The sequence below is a fragment of the Sceloporus occidentalis genome, unplaced genomic scaffold, assembly GCF_023333645.1.
Source record: "Sceloporus occidentalis isolate IW3139 unplaced genomic scaffold, rSceOcc1.0.p SCAF_7, whole genome shotgun sequence".
NCBI classification, from domain to species: domain Eukaryota; kingdom Metazoa; phylum Chordata; class Lepidosauria; order Squamata; family Phrynosomatidae; genus Sceloporus; species Sceloporus occidentalis.
In genome coordinates this window covers 52332474-52357752 of record NW_028316987.1, presented here as the reverse complement: position 1 = coordinate 52357752, position 25279 = coordinate 52332474, and the positions used below count along the sequence as shown (strand labels likewise).

Here is a 25279-nt window from a genome sequence, read left to right as displayed (position 1 = left end):
TCAGCCAAGAGGTATCATGGCTTGATGTTGTGGACTTCTGTGTGTGCCTGAGAGTGACATTTGAATTTCTGAATTCCTGAGCTTGGGCAGAGTGCCCCAAGCCTACCTCTCAGGGTCGTTGTTGTACTGTGAGGACCATTTGGGTTGTGTGATGTGAATGTGATGTCCCTGAGTGTGTGTGTGTGTATGTGTTAGTGATTAAATATGCCTCTGAGCATGGGCAGAGCACCTGGTAAGTTGGCATCCCTGCCCTGTCTTCCCAGAATTTTGTTTTGTGGCTCTCTTTTTCGTTCTCTTTTCCATTGCCATCCATACTGCAGAAATAATCCAGTTTGGCACTGCTTCTAACTGCAAGGCTCCCTGCGATGATGGGATTCTGGGCACAACAAACCACCAAGCCCAGAATTTCATGCATGGAGCCCTGGCTGCCGGTAAAAGCAGTGTCTCAACATGTCACAACAAACTACAATTCCCAGGATTCCCTGGTTGAACAAGGGAATTGCCTGCACACTTCCAGATCACAGCCCCAGAGAATGAGTCTACAGGATATCAGTGTTGCCAATTTAAGTCCAGTTCTTCAGCTGCATTTGGATTTAATAATGATAATAATGGTGATGATGATAGAGAGATCTTGTAGCACCTTTGAGTCTCACTGAAAGAAAAGTTGGCAACATGAGCTTTCCTAGACTTAAGCGTATTTCCTCAGATGCATGGGAATTGTAGTTCATTGTGGCACCAGAGCTCTTTCTCACAAAACTACACTTCCCAGGGTTCCCTACCACTGAGCCAGGGCAGTTAAAGCAGTCTCAAACTGGATTATTTCTGCAGTGTGTCTTGGACCCAACTCAGGCTGCATCTTCACTCCAGACTCCAGAGACAATCCAGTTTCATACCGTTTTTACTGCCATGGCCCAGTGCTATGAAATCCTGGGAATTGTAGTTTGTTGTCACACCAGAGTTTGCTGAGAGAGAAGGTTAAATGTCTCCGAAAACTAGAATTCCCAGGATTCCATAGCACTGAGCCATGGCAATTAAAAGGGTGTCAAACTGGATTTATTTCTGCAGTGTAGCCAAACACATTTCTATTTGGCACAAAGCTTCCTGAACCCCCTTCATGTCAAAATAAATATCTTAAAAGGACTGAAAGATTCTTTGTTTGGTTCAATGGTGATTTTGAGAGTTGAAATAAGTTACAATTATTTTTATTCAATTATGTTTACATTTATTTGCAAAACATCTGCCATTTTAACATTATGGGAATTTTCCAGGAATTGTGACTGAATATTCCGTGTGGTCTGGGGGGATTCAGCGTGTTTCGGACAAACATTTTCGGGAATTATTTTCGAGGCTTGTTGGCAACACTGATGTATAGTCACCCAATAAAGTAGATCAGACCTTTACAGTTAATTTTGTTTGTGTTGTTTGTCTGCTTACAGTATTTCAAGGGGTTACTAACTTCAGATGCCAATTAAACTGTATGATGGATCACATTGTTTCATGCCTCTTCCATTAACCTGAAGGGGCTCAACATTCAAAGGAAGGGGAGAAATGTGAAGTCGAAGCTTTCATGGCCAGAATCCATAGTGTTTTGTAGGGTTTTTGGACTATGTGGCCATGTTCTGGAAGAATTTTTTCCCTAAAACTCTTCCAGATCACAGCCACAAAGCCCGAAAACCAAACAAAAAACGAAGGGGAGAAACATTTCTGGCCATTAGTTTCCATTCTGAGGAGGAAGTATGGCTGTGATTCAGCACAAGATCCCTTGCATACTGATCCAGACAAACATGGCTCTGTCTTTGAATTCTATTACCATCTTAACGATGGATGATCATCACACAGCAATAATGTTGTGAAAGCACAAGATCTCTAACATGTATAAAAATTTGAGGGGGACAAACCCCAAATACTAGTTTATTCTGACCTGCATCTAATTATATGTAACGATGCCAGTGTCTGAGAACCTGGATGAGATGACCACAAGCTAAAACAATCCAATTTACAAGAGTGGAAAGCCATACTGCTGAATTAGAAAACATCTAACCTACAATGGCATTTTTATCTTAAGGTTTGTTGTCCAAGTAATTATTAATCAGTGTAAGAGATTCCTTTTTATTAACCATTGTGCAATGAAGAGTGAAACTTCAGTAGCCTACACATTCCATATAGCCCTTTGGTTGATGCAGTGAGGATTCTGGGACCCAATTTGAACACCCCAAAGAACTGCAACCCCAACAACACTTCTCTAGGCCAAAATACTGCTAATAATCACATTCTGAGGGGCAACATGAGTGATGGGACCATTTCTGGTCACACTAAATGCTTGATGTGGAGGTGCAGTGTGGCCAGAAATGACATGGTGTGGCCCTCCAAATCCAAGTGTACCCATCCCAATGAAGAACTTGGTTACATGATAAAAAGAATGGGGGGGGGGAATCAAAATACACTGCACAAAGAATTTGGGATCTCTTGGACAATCAGAAACACAGATGGTGCTAACATGAGGTATCAGAGAAAAGTGATAAATGAGAAGCACTGAGAAAATAATAAGGGAATGGAATGATCACATCCACCAAATCACTAACCAGCTGAAACTCCTTATGAGTATAACTACCCTGTAAATCCACACTACTGCTTGGCATGTACTCCAACTGTAGGTCACCAATTTTGCTATTAAAAAATTGCTATAAAAACATTCATCTCCTGCATACGTCATGCAGTCTCTTATTATGCTTGGACAGGACACAATTATATCCATTTTATCTCACTTCAACCATCCTGGATCCATTCTATAGGAACCCTGGGATTCAGTGTTTGGTGGGGTTTGTAACCTGATGAGGCAGTTAGCTCCACTTGCAAATCCAATAATTCTCTAGGGTGCAGCCATGGCAGTTAAAGTGGAATCACAGAGCTATAGGTATATAGTATAATGTGAAAGATACCTTGGGTGTTAATGAATGATAGAAGGGAAAACACTGGGGAAAGTGTAGCTCCAACTCCCTCATATTATCATAGGCTTATTTCTCAGAGCTTGGGGAAATGCTATGCAATTCTCTAATCTGAAAATGTCTTTCTACTGACAAGGCATTCTATCCTCTTTGTTCTCCTGTTGCACCATCAACATGTCTCAAAGGTAATGGCATCTATCACTTAAATATAATGCAATATGTAATTTTGTCATGTTTTACGAGAACAGGTTGAAAAGAAGTCTGATTGTTCATTCTTCTGAATTCTATGTACTTTTTGTATGAAGGTGAACTGTACTTTTGTTGCCTGCATGTGAAGCCAGAGCTAGCAACAATACAAACAAACAAAATTTATCATGAAACCCTGAGGATGAGTTGCAGCATTTCTAATTTTGTTAAAAGCATGCTGTTTCCTGGAGAGACAAACTTATTTGAACTACAAAAGAGGTTCAAAATAGAAATAAAACTATCCAAGGCTTATTTAAGGCCAACCCCTCTGTATGAAACTACCCCCAAACCATGACCTTTAATAAAACGAAAATACAGTAATGCCAATACACTCTCAACAGCTTCACAGAGCAAACAGTGTATCTCTTGCCACTGCTATCTAAAACTTTAGGACTGGAGATTCCTACCATTTCATACAGGCTTTGGTTTTTTGTAGGTTTTTCGAGCTATGTGGCCATGTTCTAGAAAATTTTCTTCCTGACGTTTTGCCAGCATCTGTGGTTGGCATCTTCAGATATTCCTACCATTCTTACCACTGGAGATTCCTACCATTCCATACAGGCTTTGTTGGAATAATCTGTTCTGTGCTGTTAAGCTGTCTTCCATAATAATTATTGTGTTTACAGTGGGGTAAGAAAAGGCCTTGGCTATTGCGATCATTTACAAAACCATGTTTATATATTATCTCTGAGTAATAATATCAAGGACTATTGGGTACTGTCAAGTACTTGGTTAATTAGTTGGGGAAAAACCAGCTGGGAATTAGTAGCACATAGGAATTCTGTAAGCTTGAAATAAGAGAAAAGGCAAGCTTGTGGATCACAAAAGAGGAAAGGCTAGCTTGTGGAGCAGAAAAGATGATTTCATGAGCATCCTACATGGAGCTAATATTTCTAATTTGGACACAGTACACTGTCATTGTGTCTATCTTTTCACCCACAATGGTAAGTGTACGAGAAGGCAACATCCCTTTCTTAAGCATGGTTGGGACCAGTGGCATACTAAAGATGGGTATAGTGCTCCCCCATCCCCTGGGCACCACCAATAATGAGGTATATCATCACTGCCTAAGGAGCCTTTCCAGTCATCAGCTGAAAGCATATGTTCTACTCCAGATACTTCAGCCTGGGCAGCCAATTATCAGAAACTGTTGCTTTGTGCTCGCATGACAGGCTAGAATGGCAGGAAGGAGGGAGGGAGGGCGGGTGGGCCTACAAAGCTCACTTGCTTGCTTTCTCACCTGTGCGCATGCACACGCGCACACACACACACACACACACACACACACACACACACTATGTCCTTGCTATCTTGGCAGTCTATTAAGGAGCACTTAATAGTGCTGTGAAGTGACAACACTGATTTCTTTCCCCCCCCCCTCCTTATTTTAGCAATAGCAATACCATTTTCATTTCTATACCACTTCATACTGCACTAGGTAGTCTCTAAGTGGTTTACAAGGTGTAAGTTAATTGACACCAGCAAGTTGGGTGCTAATTTTAGTGACCTGGGATCAAAACACACAACCTTATGGCTGCAATACTGGCTGCAGTATTGGCATTTAACCACTGTGCCATCGGGGCTCCTACCTTTCTCCAGTTTCCCATGACCTTTCCTTCCATTCCCCAAATTCTGGTTTGTAAGGAAAGCTGGAATGTGAAAGTAACATTTTTGGAGGCTCTGCGAACTCTTTACATTTATTTAGAGCTGATCCGTATCCACTGGTTAAAGCTTTCATGTTTGTTTTTTTAAAGGAAGCTGACTGCCCATGGGCAGTTTTGCATAGCTCAATCTTATGAATCTTGATTAATCAAGACAGTCCATTGGTGTTTACTATCAGCTTGATGTGCAGGGGAACTGGCAACCTTTAAAATCCTAAATAAAGGAAACCAGAGCTTGTAATGTGGAAGGAAGATCACCACCAAATCAAACTGAGACCCAAAATTAGTTAAGAAGTCAAAAAATTGTTACACGCCTACTCCTTGCAAAACCTCAGCACGTTCAGGAAGAGGTCAGTTCCCTATGGCAAAGGGGAATTTATGCATGAAAATTAAATGAATTTAAAGTGAATTATCTTTAGAAATTAAATGAATTATCTTTAGAGCACCATCATGTTACCGTTCAAAAGCTACCAAGATAGTATTCCATCATCGTTGTCGTCATCGTAAAGGACAGGAAAATACTTCTTATTCTTATTTGGTGAGGCCACAAGGCTTAGCTGGAAGGAAGTTCAATTAAGGACATATATCAGTGTGGTGCTGGACTGAGGGGAGCCTGTACGTGGGAGGAAACGAAGAATACCATCACTTCCACTGGAGGGAGGTCTGCTGCCTCCCTGATTACTTTCTTGCTGCTCTGCATTTCCCCTGCTCCAAACTGTTCCTTATAGGAACAGGCTCCAGGTACTCAGCCAGTTCCTGGCTAATAAGCCAGATAGGTTGACCTGTCCCCAGTGGTGTCACTAGGGGTGCAGGAGTCTATATTGCACTGGGTGACACCAGCACAGGAAGTGACATGGTTACTAAAATAACTATCTATAAAATAGCTTCCTTTCCTTTGTGCCACCTCTCCAGCACTCAGTATTGGCAGGCGATCAGCTCAAAAGGACTGATGAGAGAAGCAGTGCAGAGAACACTCTTCACTCTCACCACCCACCCCTTTCTCCATTTGACCATCTCCAATGATTAAACAGGCAAGAGATCAGTGACAGCAGAGATCCTGTAAAGACAGCAGGTCTTAAGACGGAATCCCTCACATCCAACTAAGCAGAAAGTGAAAATTGCAGAACATGTGATGTCCTGAGAAATGTACAACAAGCTATTGCATTAATGCTCTTTGAGCAGCATGAAGATTTTGCTAATGGTGTTCAATTACTATGCAAATACTCTGTAATTGCACTTGTTAAAAGTTGGTCATGGTATTCTGCCATTTGGAAAGAGAGAAAAACAGAAATGAGAAATGACTGGTACATGATGCAGGTTAATTGTTAAGAAAGAATGAGCATCAGGCTTCTCTTCTCATCTACAATACTTACAATGAGACAAACAGAAAAGAGGAAACCTACATCCTTAAAGCAGCATGCCAAAAATCTTGGATTTCTACAATTATGTTTTTGCTGTCTAAGATTAATCAAGCATTAATCAAGCAAGCTAATGATGCAAGAAATTACATTTATAATCCAGTCTGAATACAGCTGTACAGCAAGCTAAGATCTGAGCAGTATTAAGGAAAATGGAATTAATGGGCTGTCCCTGGCAATCTTTATATCTATCACTTACTAATTAACATTATTCTGTAAAGAATAATTTATGGTGAAAAACATATACAAAAGCAACTAGGCTAAACTTACATTGGGCAATGTTCTTGACTGACAGTCCTACAAACAGTATCACATGATGTACCTGGATTATTTTGCAAGAGTCCGCCACCTAGCACTGAAATCAGTAAAACTCTTTTGTGTAATTTATTGGGGAGCAGGTTATCTTAAGCAAGGATGAATTTTTTTGGGAAATGTCATGTTCAGCTACTAACTGAAAGCCAAAATAGAAAATGGCATAAAGTATTATAATTAAATTAAGAAAGCAAAATGCAGAGTGTTATCTTTGTATACAACTTTGCAAATTTATGACGTTAATACTTATATAAATACTGTCAACCCTCTGTATCCGCTGACTTTCCATCCATGGATTAAAGTATCCATGGCCAGCAACCACATGTTGTCCGCAGTGGCAGCTCAGGGATACAGTTGCGCCATCTTTAAGGACAGCCTCTGTTGCCCCTAATGGCAGCGTGGCCACATGCTCATGCTGCCCCTGGGGACAATGGGGGCAGTTCCTGATGGCGGTATGGCTGTGTGAACACATTTGGATATCCATGGGGGGGGGGGGGGTCTGGAATGGATCCTCAGTGGATACTAAGGACTGACTGTAGTCTATATTTGTATTGAGACAACATTTGTATAATTCTCTTTTGGATTTCACTGCAACTTGACCTTACAACATGTTATGCTGTTTTTTTAATTGTGACAATATAATGTATTAAATTTAAATATATATATAGATAGACAGATAGACAGACAGACAGACAGACAGACAGACAGATAGATATAGATATAGATATATATGAGTTAGGATTTAAAGTTAGCCAGTTTAATAAGTTGTTTTATATTTCTTTTGATAAAAATGAGAGAGAGGAGTAGCAAATTACTTTTTCAAAAAAAAAAAAAAAGGTTCCAAGTACTGATACAGATTATTTGTACTCTTACTTCTGCCATTTTCCATTTAAGAGGGAAAGGGGAAAAAGTAACTGAAGAGGCAATACAATGTCTTTCCTGCCAGAAAGAGACTGGCTGTAATATCTCCAGCTATGAAGCAAGCCATTGTTTGGGAAATAAACTCTTCTTGTTCTTTCCTCATACCTCAGACCTGATAAGAACCAGAAATATCTAAGGCCGGGAGCAGATATGGAGAAAAGCCGGCTTACCCCCAGGGTTCGCCAATTCATGGAGAAAAACTGCTGGCTGCACCAGCAGCTCCTACAATGGCCTGACAACTGTTGTGTAGTCCACACTGCCCCCTACTGCTGCAAGGAATGCCCCATTGTAACGTAGCATTCATGGCACAAGCTGCACCATTATTTCTCCCCATTTTGTTGCAAATGCATGTTCACGAGCACATGGACACTCCACCAGCAGCTGCCAATCACTCCCCAGCCAGCCAGCAAGCCACTGGAACATTGGATGCCCTACATGACCAGCTGTTCAATGGATCAACTGTCTGTGTACCACCCTGTGATGCATCAGCACATCTCTTATGGTCCCCTGTTGGACTGGTCAGCTAGGTTATATTGTTATTAATTCCATTGTACCATTAGTAACCTGACATGTTTGTTGTCATTTCTCTACATGGGGTGTGCAATTGGATTGATGGTGCAGCTGCCCACCCATGTAGTTCTGCAAATGACAGATACCAAAAATAATTATGGCCTGCAATTTGTCATTACTGAAATAAAATTGCTCTTTATTCCTTCAGAATATGTGTCACAGTTAACATCATTACAGGTAACAAGTTACATCCAATTACTGGTCTACAGTAATTAAAATTTGAGGTGAATTATTCAGTTATGTTTAAAAAAGAAATAATACATTAATACAATAATAACCACACTGAGTTATATTTTAATCATCCTGCTGTTCTATTTATCTTTCAGATGTTGGTTGACTAGAAGCACTGTAATTTATCCTATTAAAATGGTTTCAAAACTTTAAAAGTTTAGAATATTAGTGAACCTTCCTTGCTTTTTCTTAAATATGCAGTGATTAAAGAAAACAAAACCCAACATGAACTGTTATTTTCAATATATACTATAGATCATTAACAGATTAATGTTTTTTGTCTGATTCGGGGACTTCTGTGGATTTTGGGAATTGAAGGCCCAAACACATAGAAGATCAAAGTGTGGGAATCACTGAAAAGGACAGAAATGGGGGATTTTGCTCCTTCTGTCCTGATGCCCCTCTCAGTCACAGGTGGCCCACCTGCTGCTAAAGTAAGGTACTTCAAATGAAATATTATCTTCAGGTGCAAGACTTCCGTTTTATCTCTCAGGAATAAATTGAAGTCAAGTAGTTGCAAGACTGTCAAGCATAAGCAGAAGAATACTTTTATGCTATGGACTAAATTAGACCTCTGAGTTTGGGTACTCTATCAATTAAAGCAAAACTACACATTGCTTTAGAAGTATAGCTTGATGCTGAATGATGTGATATGAACATTTTAAAACAGAGGTCACAGGCAAAGGGAGAAAATAAGAATGTGGACCACAATGCAGGGGGAAGTCATTTTGGACCAGGGAATGAGTAGTCTTTTAGATGTGCTAGACTGCAGCGTTCACCATTCCTAGCCAGCAAAACCAGTGATGATGGATGATGTGAGCTACAGTCTAACAATATTTGGAGGGCTGTATGATTTCCGTTCCTGATGTAAAGCTCTAATCAGTAAAGGCTTTTAGTCCTAATGGATGTGTTGATGTTTCTCTCCAAAGATAAAATGTTTTCCAGATTCAGCATTATCCAGGCTCCATACGCAGAGATATAAAATGGAAATTTATTGTAATTTTTTTAAAAACTGCTTGCAGCTTGCCATTACATCATTTAGATTCATTAGAAATGTTTTAAAGTATTAGAAATTTATTAAGAAGAAAACAAACAAGAAATAGTCTAAATACTGCTAATATTTGGGTTATAAAACAAAGGAAGTGTGTTTAAATGGATAAATGGTGGAGAAAAAATGCACACACATACACAGGTCTTCTACTTTTACCAAAAAGTCAGGTAGTTAATAACTTTTATATTAACACTGACATTCAACTGAAAAATTAGGAGCATAAAACTGTCAAATAAAACAATACACACACACACACACACACACACACACAGGCAGAACGCCACCAACATCATGGATCATGTTGGATTAGCCCTGTTTATATGTCATATGGCTTAATAGTTGTTATGCTTTGTTTTCATATTTAACAGAACAGAGGTTAGAGCAAGTGTCACAGTGGAATTGTGGAAATGGTAGTTTTTTGTGCTACCATTCCCACAATTCCATAGCATTGAGTCATGGCAGTTAAAGTGTTGTCAAACTGGATTAATGCTGCAGTGTGAATGCAGCCTGAGTCCTTTATATCCCAAACACCAAGGACATTCTGATTTCCTCCATTTTAACTTGAGACATAGATCCCAATTTTATGTGGCTTACATAATTTTAGAGAGCTACCACTAGAATTTTTTAACAGCCGCAGTGAATGGTTTCAGCTCTGTATAATGCAGTAATGTCTTTCAGTGCTAATTTTGATTTTCTTCTTCACAGTAAATTTTTCAAAATTGGGTTTCTGCCTATTTAATTGAAACGCATAACAAGCATATGTTCTGCTCAAGCAACTGTGTGAAGTTCAAAGTATCATATCTAAACAGTCTGCAATCTCTCATGCCTTCAAGGCACTGCACTCTTGGAAATGACTACTTAATTTGAAGCAAATATAAAACTTTAATTTATTGAAATGTGCTGCTGCTTTTTGATGGAAGGCAATTTCTATGTACCCAGTGGAGAATGATGTCAAGGCTTAATTAAAAGCAGTCATCCACACATGAACTTCATCCCTACTAATATTTGCCCCATGTTCTATCTGCAGAGGGGAAAAAATGGATTAAAACCAGCTGAAGTACAGACTATTCACACGATGGGTATATAGTACATACAACTCTTTCTACTGAACAAAAAGTGCCTCTTGGAGATATTATGGTCATTTAGACATTGCCAAAAAGGAGAAAGTACATCATCAGAAAGAGAACAAAACCACCGCAGACATCCATAAAATGTATTATGGTAATTCATATGGATGGATGTATATTTCAATATGGTAATTATACATTACATATAAAGGCTAGAAGAAAAATAAGAAATAGGAAGAAACAACAACAAATTCAACAAGGAAGAAGGCTGTGACCATGGAGGCTGATCAAGGACCGCTGAGTATTTACACATTTTACTCTATCAGTATGAATAAACCACTCAACAGAGAGAAGGCTAGAGGTGCATGTGATTTAGGCAGATGGGGTACTGAAAGTCAGAGTCATAGTACTGCTGCCCTGTGTTCCTGAATTCATGTCTTGCTCATGGGCTTCCCAGAGGCAATCGAACACCATTTTGTTCAGTTGTTATTGTTGTATGCCTTCAAGTTGTTTCTGACTTAGGGTGAGTTTGAGGCAAACCTATCTCAGAGTTTTCCTGGCAAGGGGCTCAAACAGACAGGCCAAAATAAAGCTGCTTCGGGTCACTTTGGAGGTGTGCTGTTTAAATGACACACACATATTAAGAGGCCAGAAACTGTGCCAAAGCTGCGCTCCAGTCCTTAGGATTGGAGCATGGCTTTGGCGCAGCTTCCGGCCTCTTAGGATGCCTGCATCATTTTAAAAGCACACCTCCAAAGTGACCCAAAGCAGCTTTATTTTGGCTTGTCTGTTTGGGCCCAAGATTTGTTCAGAGGGGGGTCACTCTTGCTATCCTCAGAGACTGAGGAGTGTAATTTGCCCAAGATCACTCTCTGGGTTTCTGTGGATTCAAACAGTGGTCTCCAGAGTCAAAGTCTAATGTTCAAACCACTAAATTACACTATGTGAACTGGGTGCTGGACTGGATAGGCCTTCGATCTGGTCCAACATGGTTCTACATGTATTAAGCTGCACAGGCAAAATCATAAGATCCCCTCATAGGAAGGACATGACAGTAACATGAAAATTTGCATATGCAGCTTAATGTATACTGGGATGGGCAATTGCAAAGGATCTGGTGCCTAGTTTTTTCTGGAAGGGGGGGGGGGCGCACAGGGATTGCAAAAAAAATGCTAAACAATTATGAAAACTCAAAACCCAGCAGAGGTGGCAACTCCATTTCTACTGGGTTTTGTGTGTTCATTTTTATTTTTTAATATTCAACAATGCTGGGGAAGCTAGAAATTATTTAAAAGGTGAATTAGGAACTGTTTAAAAGGTGAATTAATCTAAGAGTCTATGTTTGCCCCTTTTTCCCACAGAAAAAGACAGTTCAGGGAATTTGGAGTTTGGGACCCACCAAATAGTCATGGGACCCCATGTAGCCACAAATCTACACTTGACCCCTCTCTGAAGTACATGTGAGAAAGGGCCTGCATTTCTTTGAGACAACTGTGAAAACATGGTGATGACTAGTTTTTAAATCTTAAAAGAAAATTCCTAATGATTATTAAAATTGCTATTGTGAAAAGGACAGGTGTTTTTCATTAATTTTTATTTCACAAAAATGAGAAAAAAATAACATTTTAGGAAGAAAGTCTAGAGGAGGATTAGGAGCCAAACATTCACTTCTTCTAAAGGAAGGAGACCTTCCAGCAAAGGAAGACTCCTTCTCTCTAGCTTGCATGTTTGTGTGTGTGTGCATGTGTGCGCGCGCACCTTCAAGTCGCCTTTTGACATATGGCAACATCTTGAATTTCATAGGATTTTCTTAGTCAAGGAATCCTCAGAGATGTTTTTGCCAGCTCCTTCCTCTGAAAATTTGGGTCGAAGCAGACCAGTCCCAAATGAGCTGGCATCAAGGAGCAGATTTTCACCCCTTTTGCTGGCAGGTTCAGGCCGCCTTAGGTGGCCTCAAAGCAGCTTCCAGATGTGTTGGGGATGCATCATCTGTATGCCATGCTCCCAAAGCAGCCGGAAGCTTCTCCTTTTGGCCCTTTTGTTTCAGGTCATAGACTACAGCACTCGGTATTCATTGGCAGTCTCTCATCCATTACTAATGAGGGCTGACCATGCTTAGCCTCCAAGATCTGATGGGAGCTGGTGCCTTTATGGTATTTAGGCTCTATAAAAGCCTATATAATATAGTAAGACCCCCATATCCATGGGACCTGGACCTGTGGTTTCATTTACTCATGTCTGAAAAAGTAATTTCTCTCTAGGAATATTCTAGGTATTTTCCAGAGTGCTTCCATTTTATGCTTCAGATGGAAATTGAGGACCTAGAAATGCCTATAGAAGTTCTCTCTATTCCAAAGCTCTAAATACTCCAGTGTGATGTTATGGTCAATTATTTTTTTCCAAAATTTCCTTTGGACGTTATTAGTTGCAATAGGGGATTGCTATTATCTGTAGTTCTGCATTTCCACGGTAAGTCTGGGAACATATCCCCCATGGATATGGAGGTCATCGTATAATTAAAATATTTTATTTAAGAATTTTATTTAAAATATCCTAATTGTAAACATCTACTTTTAAAAGCAACAATTTATCCATCTAAAGTAGCACTGAAGTGAAAATGGGTATTTCCCCCTTTGCCGTAAAAATACAAATAAGACTATACTGCATGGGAAGGGAACTGGAACTGGTCTATGTAATGGTATCCACATGTTAAAGAAGATGGGGATTGTGAATAAAAAAAAACAATGCTTTACCAGGCATATGATGGCATGGGACCTAAGGGACTTCTCTATGAAAAAAAGCTAAAATTATTATTTTAAATGCAAATACAAATTTTGCTTTAACTGTTTGGGTTGCATCACATTTTTTATTTTTATTTTTAAATAAGTCTTTAAATTATTTTAACATATATACAATGTTGCATATGCCCCATTCCCTACTCCCCTCTCCTCCTCCCTCACGGCTTGATAGAGTTTCGAATCAATACACTGTTTACAATTACAGTGGGCCCTCTCCCTTTAAGGGAAAATCCACCTATGCTCGAGCCCCATAGGAAATAATGGGGTTCGTGCATGTGGCGGAGCGGTGTATGTGCACCACGGGTGCGTGCACCATTGTTTTCCATCTCCAAGCGGCTTCCGCATAAGCTTAAAGCTGTGTAAAAAGGCACAGGCACACTGTAATACCTAACATTCAATATGTGGGATTTAATTACATCATTGACTTCATTGTACTCCGTATTCCCTTTAACCTTCTCAAGCAGGATTTCCCAACCCAAATTCCAAGCTTCTACATTCCTTTCTCCAGTATATTTTAATCTTCTATCTCTAATAATATCAAACAGGTTATATGCCAAATCCTTATCTACCTTGGTGAAGTTCCAATTTTTACTTTCTTTCCATCCTGATGCTATCACAGCCTGTGTTGCTTTTAATATATTCTTTATTGCATTTCTTCATTATTCTGCAGTCCCTTATTCTTCAAATTTAAAGATATACAATTCTCTTTGCTCAAATGAACATCCTTGCCTATAATTTTATTAATCTCTCTTATCACTTCACCCCAAAACTTCTGAACACACAGACAATCCCACTACATATGCATGTAAAAATCCTTGGACCCACCACAGTGCCAACATTTAGCTGATAGATTTTTACTGAAAAGTGCTAATTGAGAAGGGGTCATGTACCATCGCCCTATTACTTTCATCCATTGCTCTTGTATTCTAGTGTGTTTATTTTTCTTAACCTCTTGTATCCACAATTGTATATCTTTGCTTGTTAAATTTAGATCTCTCTTTCCCAAACTCCTTTCAAAATGTCTACAATTTTAAACTGATGCTCTAAAGTTACTCTATATATAAATCCAATAATACCTTTGCCTTCATTTAGCATCTTTTTGATGATCCTCTCCAATGGTGTTACATTATTTTCCTTCATATTTTTAAATATATCCTTTAACAGTTTATTAATTCCAGCTGCATGGACCCAATACTTCTTTCCAATTAAGTTGGTGAGTCTCTCCATCCTACATGGCTTTCCCTCTTCATCAAGCAGGTCACCTATAACTCTAATACCTTCGTTGTTTTTTTATTTATTTTCTTTAGTGTTCTCCCTAAGTCATCGTTATTGCTTGTATTCAAACTTTCTATAGGAAACCATTTAAAGTTTCCATTTACCATTATGTTTTGCCATTTTTCCCAGATTTGGGCTGGAAAGGAGAGATTCTTCTACCAGTGCGTGCATAATCTCTGAGGTTCCATCATATAAGAATCATATGCCATGAGCTTTGACATTCATAGTTAAATGCATTTTTACATTATTAAAACCATATCACATAAATATTTTCATATCCCAAATATTAGTGAACCGCCAATACCAAATGCTACTGATCAGTCAGCTGTCAGCTACAGTCAAATATTTAGTATACTTAGTTATACGTAGTGCATGTCAACTGCAACATTGTAAATTCCTCTCCATGTCAAATCTTACAGGACCAAACTGTTAAGAACCCTCAACAACTAGATGTATTTCTTGTCAGCTAGCTAAAACATTTAACTGCTAAATGCAACTGCTGGTATTGAAATCACTATCAAACTTAATGTAAATAACAGCTTATGACTGACGAAAACAAAGAAGTTGTTTGAATTGGCTTCCTTGAATTTTACCAGTGAATTGCACTAATTTTTTCAAGCCATTTAAATGATGCACATGTCTAATGTTAAAAAGTGAATCTATGCGAGAGTAATTTCAATGATGTCAGTAAAACTTTTCAACATATTTAACACAGTTTTTGTTTCATTAAATATTATTTGGCTTTTTAATTGTTGCTGTTCTTAACTGTCATCTAGCTGACATCAACTCAGAGTGACTCTATATGAACAAGAGACCACAAAGGGCCGGTACACACCGCCATAAAGCGGTGTGCTCCCAGCGATACTAGGGTTAGGGAGCATGCACCAACCACACGCTCCCTAACCCTAGTATGAGTGTGGGGGGATGCCACATCCAAATGGCATGAAGCAGGTGCAATGTAACCGTGCCATCCTACAGTGCTTGTGGCATTGCAGCTGCGCAGCAAATTGAATCTGCTTCCGCACACTCCTTTTTTGCTGTGCAATGGCACCACAACATTTGCTTGCTGCAGTAATGCTGCACAGCAATGAGAGGTGGCTCCAGCCCGCCTTTTGCAGGCCCTGTGTACCATGCAAAAGTCACCCTATTCTCAATGGGTGTTGCCTGCTCAAGTCTTTCAGATTCAGAGCCATGGCTTCCTCATTGAGTCTGTCCATCTGTAACGAAATCTTTCTCTTTCCCTTCTGCTTTCTATCTTACCAAACATTATTGTTTTTTCCAGGGAGGCATGTCTTCTCATGATATGACCGAAGTACAACAGTCTCAGATTAGTTTTCTTGGTTTCTAGGGAGAGTTTATGCTAGATTTGCTCTGAAACCCATTTATTTGTCTTTTTAGCAGTCCATAGTAACCACAGAACTCTTCTCCAACACCACATTTCAAATGAGTTTATTTTCTCACTATTGACTTTTCTTACTATTGACAGATGAGCCCCTGTGGTGCACTGGTTAAGTGCCTGTACTGCAGCCACTCACTCACAAGCCACAAGGTTGTGAGTTCAATACCAGCAAGGGGCTCAGGGTAGACTCAGTCTGGCATCCTTCTGAAGTCACCAAAATGAGTACTCAACTTGTTGGGGGCAATTGGCTGACACATTGTAAACTGCATAGGGAGTGCTTAAGTGTACTGATAAACAGTATAGAAATGTATGTACTATTGTTATTGCTATTCTTCACTGTCCAACCTTCACACCCATACATTGAGATGGGAAATATGATGAGTTGTACCATCCCAATTTTAGTATTCAATGATATATCTGTATATTTCATAGTCTTGTTTTGTTCCTTCATAGCTGCCCTTCCAAGTCCTATTCCTCTTCTGATTTTATGACTTTTGTTTCTATTCTGATTAATGACTGAGCCAAGGTATGGAAAATCTTGAATTGTTTTAGTGTCTTCATTGTCTAATTTAAAGTAAGGTGAGTCATTTGTAGTCATTATTTTTGTTTACTCAGTGTTCAACTGAAAACTTGTTTGTACTTGTTGGCTCTCTTCTGTGTACTGCAGTTGTGCAGTAACAAAAACAAACAAAAACTAGGCCCAAACAGAGGTGCCAACATCCAGCACTGTCTGAAATGCTTGACCTCAACAGTAGCTCACACACAGCAGAGTGCAGAAGTGCAACTGAGTATGCAGTACTGCAATATTTGGCAACAAGGTACTGACCAACCTGAAATGAGGCACAGGCAAAGTTGACTTCTTCAAAAGTCCTTGGAGGCTTTTATCTTCCTGATGTAATATGCACAATATATACAACAAAAGCCCTGACTTCTGTCAACATACACTTGTCTGATATATTTACAATCCACACTCTCTAGACCCACCAAACTAACAGACCAACTCCTCTCTTCAATCGACTCTCCTAAACCCACACCTGTTCTGGATTTCAGAGTTCTTATATAGATTACCAACAACAAAGGATTGACACCTGGTGTTCCTCACCATTAACAGCCATATAATTATTTTCTAACACCTGAAAGGGACATTTTACCCAATAGTACTTTGTTTCTTGCATTTATTAAGATATTGTTCTGAGTCTAGTAGTGTGGCATCATCTGCACATCTTGAATTGTTGATGTGCCTTCCTCCAATTTTCATGCCTCCTTCATGCTGAGTCTAATCCAGCTTTATAAATGATTTGTTCAGTTTACAATCTGGAATGATAACATGCAACCCTTTGCAAACTGGACACTATACTATTTCTCCATATTCTGACCTAACATAGCCTCTTGTCCTGAGCATGAGGAAAATCAAATATAGTGTCACACTCATTTCTTTAAGAGAGGTCCATAATTTTCATGATCAATACCAATAGTTCTCAAACTTTAGTTCTCCAGATGGTTTGGACTTCAACCCACAGAATCCCAAACCATTGTCCAGGATTGTTGAAGTGTCTTGGAGCTGAAGTCCAAAACACCTGCAGGACCAGAGTTTGAATCACTGATCTACACAATCAAAGGCTTTGTTATAATCTATAAAGTACAGGTTGATTTTCTTCTGAAATTCTTTGGTGCATTCCATTATTAAAAATATATTTGCATTAAGATCCCTAGTCTCACTTCCTTTCCTAAACCCACTGTGGCATTCTGTTATCCTTTCATCTTTCATATACAGTTCATCAACCATTGGTAACAACATGGCAAGTCCACAGATATTGAGGGCCAGCTGTATCTTTAAATTCTACGGGGATGTTCTTCAGGTTGTATTTTGGCATCATGGTTAGTTTAGTGTTCTTTATGTGTACTCCAATTTTAAATATTAGCAGTTCATGGTCTGTGCCACAATCTGCTCCTGCTCTTAAAGAGAGAAAGGAGTTTCTCTATCTTTTACTTCTAATTCTGTAGTCTATTTGATTTTAATATTGGCTGTTAGGCAATGCCTATGTGTATAGTTGCCTCTTTAGTTGCTTGAACAATATATTTGTGATGAACAAACTATTGGCCTTGCAAAATTCAATTAGTTGCTTTTCCACTTCATTTCTTGATCCTAGGGCAATTTTTGTATAATCTTTGATTGTGTTTTATTTCTCACTTTTGCATTCCAATCAACTATGTTAAAGAAAAAGTCCTGTTTTGTTATATGATCAATGTCCTCCTGGATGCCAGCATAAAATCTTTCAGTTTCCTCCTTCTTCTGCCTCTGTATTTGGAACATGAACTGTTTCAATGTCTTCATTGTCTAGTTATATTGTCATTGTTATATTGATAGGTTTTCCCTGAAATCATTGATTTTGGTCGGTCATAATTTGTATTATATCCTTTGACTGCTTTTGCTACCTCTCTCCTCACTATTAATGCTACCTCATTTCTTCTTAGATTTTCATTTCCTAAGTAAAACACTGTGTAATTATCTGAATCAATAAGTCCCATTTCTGTCACATACCCCAAGTATTGCAAAGTTTATGTTTCATTTTTTGTTTTACTATGTCTAAGTCCCCCTGATTCATGCTTCTCACATTCTATGCTCTTATAATATGTGTTGTGCAGCTTTGGACTTTACTATCACTTCTGAGCATGTCAACAACTGAAGTCCTTTTGATTTGAGTCCAGTTGTATTATTAACCAAAGTGCTATTCATACGTCTCCTCTGCTGTACCTCAGTAGCTCTTTGAGTGCCAGCCAACCTGGGAGTTTCATTTTCTGGCACTATCTCATTTCATTATGTAATGTCTCATAAGGCATTTAGAAGGGGTTTACGATGCCCTCCTTCTATGCACAACTAGCAAGTGTTAGCTATGGTGCCACTACAATTATCTCTACAAAATCCTCCTCCAGCATCACCCTCCACTATTGCTGTTTGGCACAGTTAGTCTGGTTCCTTAGCAAAAGCTGTCTGACACAAGAGACATTACCAGCAGCACTGTTGACATCAGCACAGCTGTTTGCCTCACAGGAACAAAGAACCCCATCACCATGTGGCACTGGTGGGACTACCTTTCCGCTGGTCAGAACCCTGAATACAACCGTTCATCAACTTGTGCACAAGGACAAGGAGAATTACTGTAATAATCAATGCAAACAACAACAACAATCCAAAACCAAAAACAGAAGATGACAACAAAAAAGGATGAACAAGAGACCCACCATTTTAATGAGTAGGTACGAAACATGGGAGATGGTACCCAAAGCACTTATTTCACCCCTTTTTGCACTTCATAGTGAGCCATAATAGCTTCAGCTCAACAATTCTGCAGAGGGAAGATCTAATGTGCACACAGGGCTATGGATAATAAGAGCTACTTTGTTGACTTCAGTGCTAGGGAAAATACCATGCGAATAATTTCTGTGTTCATTTCAGATCTTACCATTCCCTCTTCTCACTGGATTGTATGCAGCTAGAATCTTATCTTGACAACAACCTCATCTCCCACCCCGCTTGAGTCCCTTGAGTGACCAGGTCTTGTTATGCTTTGACTTGTCACTACAATATTTTAAATTAATATTTTAAAAGGTGTTTGATATCTGTTTCAAAAAATAGCCACCCTTGCACTGAAGGATATCCATATAAAGAGAGAAACAAGATTTGCCAGCAGCTTAGCTACAAGCGATACTGATGAAATCAGACAGCTGTGGCAGTCAGCCTTATAGTCATTCCTAAGTGATGTTTCTTTCTAAGTCATGGGAATGGTTCTTGCAGTTTATTCAGTATCTAAAATTCTTGTTAACATAGAAAGGGCAAAATGCAACTTTCCACTTGTTAGAGGATTGCAGTTACCATGTTCCTTACCAATGGTAAAGAAGACTGGGAGATGCAAAACAGAAACAGCTTTACTTACCCCTAGTGCAGAGATGCAAGATGGGGTCCTTGTATTATAAGTTGCAACCTGATCTAAGTTTATAATAATCCTCTAAAATAATCCTCCTTTTGGCTCTTTGACTGAGAAGGTCAGTATGTTTTGAACTTCATCAGTATCCAGGCTTTAATGTTTTTTTTAAAAAAAAATAGCCTTGTTTCCATTCATTCTGTCTTCTGAGCATTAACTATTTTATGATAGGATAGACATCAGATCAACCCTGAATATTCATTACGGATCTTTTCTTTTCTGTCCTTCCTTGACCTTGTAGTTATGCTATTTTGACACAGGTTACTTCAGCACATAAAACAAGGCAGCTGTTATTTCTTCCCACACCCAAAGAATCCTGCATTAATAAATCATTCTAAAGCAAGTTATAAAACATATTAGCAGTAAATCTCTCAGCAGACGATAGTCTACTCAAAAGAGCAACTTGCTGTAGCACTTTCAGCTCAAGCTGATTATGCCAAATCCTTCCAGTCCATCTTCTTCTAATTACTGTAATGGTAATTTGAACAAAACAAGACGTCCTGTTAGTAATATGAGCATTATATGGTATGTTGCTGTTGTTGTTAACTCCCCTCAGGTCAAACATGACTCATGGCAACACTGTGGATGAGACATCTCCAAGACCACCTGTCCTCTGCTGCTCTACTTAGGTCCTGAAAATGCAGGTCCATGACGACCCAGACAGAGTCTAGCAATCTGACTTATGATCTTCATCTCTTTCTGCGGCCTTCTACCTTTCCTAACCTTACTGTATTTTCAAATGAGTCATGCCTTCTCATGATGTGGCTAAAGTATTACAGCCTCAGTTTCATCATTCAGGAATTCTTCCAAGAAGAGTTTAGGCTTGACTTGATTAAGCACACATTTGTTGAAATACAATAGCTTGGACGATTTTGAGTTTAGTGCTCTTTTACTGAATGTAATTGTAATAGTTGTGACACAAACAACTAGCAAAATTAAATTTATATCTTTAAATTACAATATCATAAGCACAGCCTAAATGCATTTACATAAACATAATTTCATCTCATTGAAGTGAAAATTTAGTAAAATGTGATGTTTTTCAAGAATTCCTTTTAAAACATCTGGGAACTCTCCTTTCTCCTCCCACTAAGCCTCACATATAACATCTCTTCAGTATTTTAAAGGGACACAGGTGAATTCCACAGTTCATTTCTGCCAAAAGACAGATGTTTGAGGAGCAGTGGTGTCATTGTACCTTATAGCATCATCTGCTATGGTCCACAACCCTCAATGCCACTATTCAACAGTAACCCTGCCTTTACATTTTCTTCTTTAACATTCCTTACTAATTGTCCCCAGTCTGTGAGGTTTTGTATTGTATAGCTAAAGACTATTAAAAGCTCTGTCTAGCTTCCTAGCTCCTTAATACTTCCTCTATCAATTGACAATTAAGTATGTTTATTGATCATGTATTCAAATTTTTCATGGAGAAGATAATTAATTTGCAGAATTCATCACCACAGGATATTCAGGATAATGTGATGGGCACTACTACAAAAGGCTTTAAAAAGATTAGACAAGTTTGTGGGAAATGGATCTATCAATAATAGCTAAGAATGGAACCACATTGTTCAGAGTCAGCAGACTTACTTCTCCAAACAGTAGACTTGCAAAGTTAGTCCCTACCTCTTTTGAATCTTCTCTACCCAGAGCCAGCCCTGGCATTTTTTTGGATATAACTGAGTTGCAGAACTGTGGCCAAGAGATGTGCATGTTCTTGTTCTGAAACTATACAGAAAAGGGAAGAAAAGTTGGAACACAAATTCCTGAAACAGTATAAGAGAGTGAATACAAAGGTCTGTATCATGAGAATGTCTGCTTAGTCCAATTAATGTCCAACAATTACCTGAATGTTAAAAAGGATTACTATCTGATGAAATGTGGTACATTCAAACATTCAAACAAACAAAATCATATTGCATCTTATATAATATCTCTCTTATATGACATTCTGACAATCCCTTCTTCACTGCCGGATTATATCATGGAATTAACAATAGCCTTTGCTTATAAACCTCCAAAACATTCCCTTCCATGATAAGTAATTATTGCTCTGAAGGATGAAGTTTGACAAAGTTTTGCTTTAAATTCTCTTTGGGGTGAAAGGCAGAAACATTCCCATTTAACTCCCTTTCAGTATTATTGTTGTTGTTGTTGTTGTTGTTGTAAAATAGTAATTAAAATGAGAGGTATTCATCAATAAAGTGAGTGGCTACCCTCACATTCTCCTCAGCTAATCTTGCAAAAGAGGAGTAAATAACTTACATGGAGGAGACATGCACTATTCTCGTCAATTACAACCACAAGATTTTGGACCTATATAGCTTTTGTATTATTATTATTATCCCCCCCCCCCCCCCCCACAACAGTGGCTCATGTATGATATTCCTGTAGTATGATATTAGTTCAGGGCTCAGAAGAGTTACATTCTGGACTGCAACTTCTGGAATCTCACAACTATCATGGATATGGGATATCTGGGGAATTCTGAGGAGTTTGAGGAGTTGTACTTCAAGAACAGTAACCTACCTGAAATCTGGCATAATAACCTTCCTGAGGTCTGGCATAGCATTTGAAATCTACTCTAATATCATATTATGTCTTTTTTCCCCACAAGGTGTACAGATAATTTACAATACTCCAGCATTGCACCTGAAACCAAACACAGCTGGCATTTTTAGCAGCCTTTAAAATTAAAGAGGTGAAACTATATGTAAATGTAACATATCTCAATACATAACACCAATTTATGTGTTAACAGTTAAAACAATTTAGCCCACTGAATGTTTAAATGCAGTTAAATAAAGATAGTATATTAAGGTTAATTGTGCGCATAATAAAGTATCACATATTCTGTGCTAGGTTATTTTTGCTTCCCTGTATTTTCAACTGAGATTATCAGGGTCAGCTTCAAACAATCTGTGTTCAATGCCATATCTACTAGAGAAGTCCTTGGTGTTAAACTATATTTATTTATTCACTTGTGTATTTAAAATATTTCTTAAATGCCTTTGTTGAATGCAGTCCAGGGTGGAACAATATTTTAACAATAGCACTTCTCAAAAAGCCATGTACAAATCAGAGAGTGAGTCAATTAGGAGAAAGAAACTCATTGCATTACCTGTTATCCAGCCTACTGATCGCTTCCCCAATTGATGTATTACATTATACATTATGATTACATTAACATCAAACCTGCCCCTTTTGGGAAGATGCTAGAAAGGGTTCCTCAAAAACCAACAGGGCTTGAAACCCACTTTTACCCTCAACCTGACTTCTTCTCCTTTAGATTTTCTTTAAGATGGTTGTTATTTCAACCCAAACCCAGTCTATGCAGACCAAAGCTGACAGTGATCTGGAAAACCACCTTGAAAAACTAAAGCTGCAATTCCTAGAATGCTTTTTAGAGTTACAGTTCAGTAGATGAGAGCCAGTGTGGCTTTCTCTTTTTCTTGTTACCATAGATTTCAAAAAAATGTAAGGTAGATTGGGACTGCCAATGAAGTATCAGGTGCTATAGGCCATGTTTCAGAGGATGAAATTGTCAAAATCCACCTCTGAGTATTCGTTGCCTTAGGGTCAAAATAGACCAGCAAAGAATGCTGGCTTCATGGTGGCATGGGGGTGTGGCATACGCACAGTGCACACCTCGACACCACCCCCAAGCTGGCATCATGCCATCCTGATGACCACACTGCAGGGAGCATAATGGCGTTTCTGCAGCGGGGCATTTACACATGACATACAGTGTGCCCGCGTCATACACGGGTGCATTATATGCTGCTTTCAGCATACACTGAAAGCAGTGCCAGAAGAAGCAGTGCCATGTGCTGGAAGGAACAATGGGGTGCATGCCTGTGGCGCACGTGCTGCTGCACCGCTGCAAGCACGAGCCTCATTACTTGTAATGGGGCTCAAGCATATGCGCTATTTCTTTTACACAGGGGGACCTGGAATGGATCCTCCATGTAAAAGAAGGGCGCACTGTACTGCAGAAACACCGAAAATCTGCCGCCACAGTGGAGAGGGCTCCTTTTATCTGCCCCCAAAAGGAGCAGCATTTTCCCACTTCTTTTGGGGCTAGAAAAATGCCAGATTGGGTCCATGGTGTACGGTTGCCGCAGCCCCAATCCTGCACTCAAAGGAGTGGAATAGAACCGCCCCTTTATGGCTGTCTGTTTTAGCCCTAAGATAACCCCATAGAATTCATGGGATCATCAATAAATCGACAAGTGACTGGAAGGCGCATACACACACACTAACATATATCCAATGTCTGGAAGACAGCAAGCCTCGAAGGTGATAGTGATGTTAGATTTCAGAGAGACAAAGAAAGTCAAGGTCTCAGTCAAGGTAAATGAACCACTGAAACTCTGGAGACATTTTCACAATCATTTCCAATACTCTATTTCATTTCGTTTCATTGGTCTCCCAATACAAGAGAAACAGTATTAGAAAGCCATTTTAAACTATCAAAATCTGAAAATTTGTTTGATCTGCTTTCATCTACTCTTAAGTGCAATTTTGTACCTTTACAAATTTAACGCTTGTTCAGAACATTGATTATTTCACCAAAAACCATTGACAGCTGCAATACTTAGAGGGCTTGGCAAGTGTAACATTCATTTAATTGATTGACAGCTCCCTGCATTGCTGAGACACTTTTAAAATGGCAATATTAGCAACAGCTTAAGTAGAATTTTTCAAAGGGAGTTGTCAGTATTTAATACCCTAAAATCCCACTGGTTTTCATCAGTGCATATAATTGCAAAGTACTTACACACTTTGAACATTTACTCTGTACTGTTTATTGGGAATATTATATTTATTTCTTTTGGTGATTTGCCTTTGTTCCTCCTCCCACCCCCGTCAGTCAATATATTCAAGACTACCCCAATTTATTTGCCCTTTGTGCCGGCAGTGCATAACAACAGCTGTCTGAGAATTCTTTTTATTTCATTTCTTTAAAATATATATATTTTCAAGTTATCTCATTTTATTTGAAAATGTTATTCTTTTCAAAGTTAAAAAAAAACTTTTACAAAAGCCAGAGTTCCATTTGTGCAGTTTTGAGATAAGTTTAGCAACAAATAGAAATATTTCTTATTTTTTTGCCTCTGGAGATTAGGCCATAAATAAATAAATATATTTATTATTCAAAGCAACATTCTTCCAATAAATAAATAAACAAACAAACAAATAAAACAAAATAAAGAAGGAAAAAAGTTTCTTACAAATGTATCATACTGGATTTAACTTTGCTGTAATACCAAAAAGGATGGTTGGACAATTGGCTTACACATTGTAAACCACTTAGGGATTGTAAGTTCACTGATAAGCAGTATAGAAATGTCCTTACAATGATTCGGATTGTATCCTCAGCCAGTCCTGGGAAGGTA

The 25279-nt window shown here is 38.8% G+C and overlaps 1 protein-coding gene across 6 annotated transcripts in view; it reads right to left on the bottom strand.

Annotated features, from left to right (window-relative positions):
• Positions 1-25279, bottom strand: part of ZNF385D (zinc finger protein 385D) — a 450774-nt gene that overhangs the window by 104112 nt on the left and 321383 nt on the right. For 4 of the 6 annotated variants that reach the window (XM_089532942.1, XM_089532943.1, XM_089532946.1 and 1 more), the window contains one exon: positions 21507-21608. The exons of the other annotated variants lie outside the window; for them this stretch is intronic. In XM_089532942.1, the coding sequence (XP_089389068.1) occupies positions 21507-21608 (102 nt within the window). The remainder of the gene's footprint in view (positions 1-21506; positions 21609-25279) is intronic. 6 annotated transcript variants of the gene reach the window in all.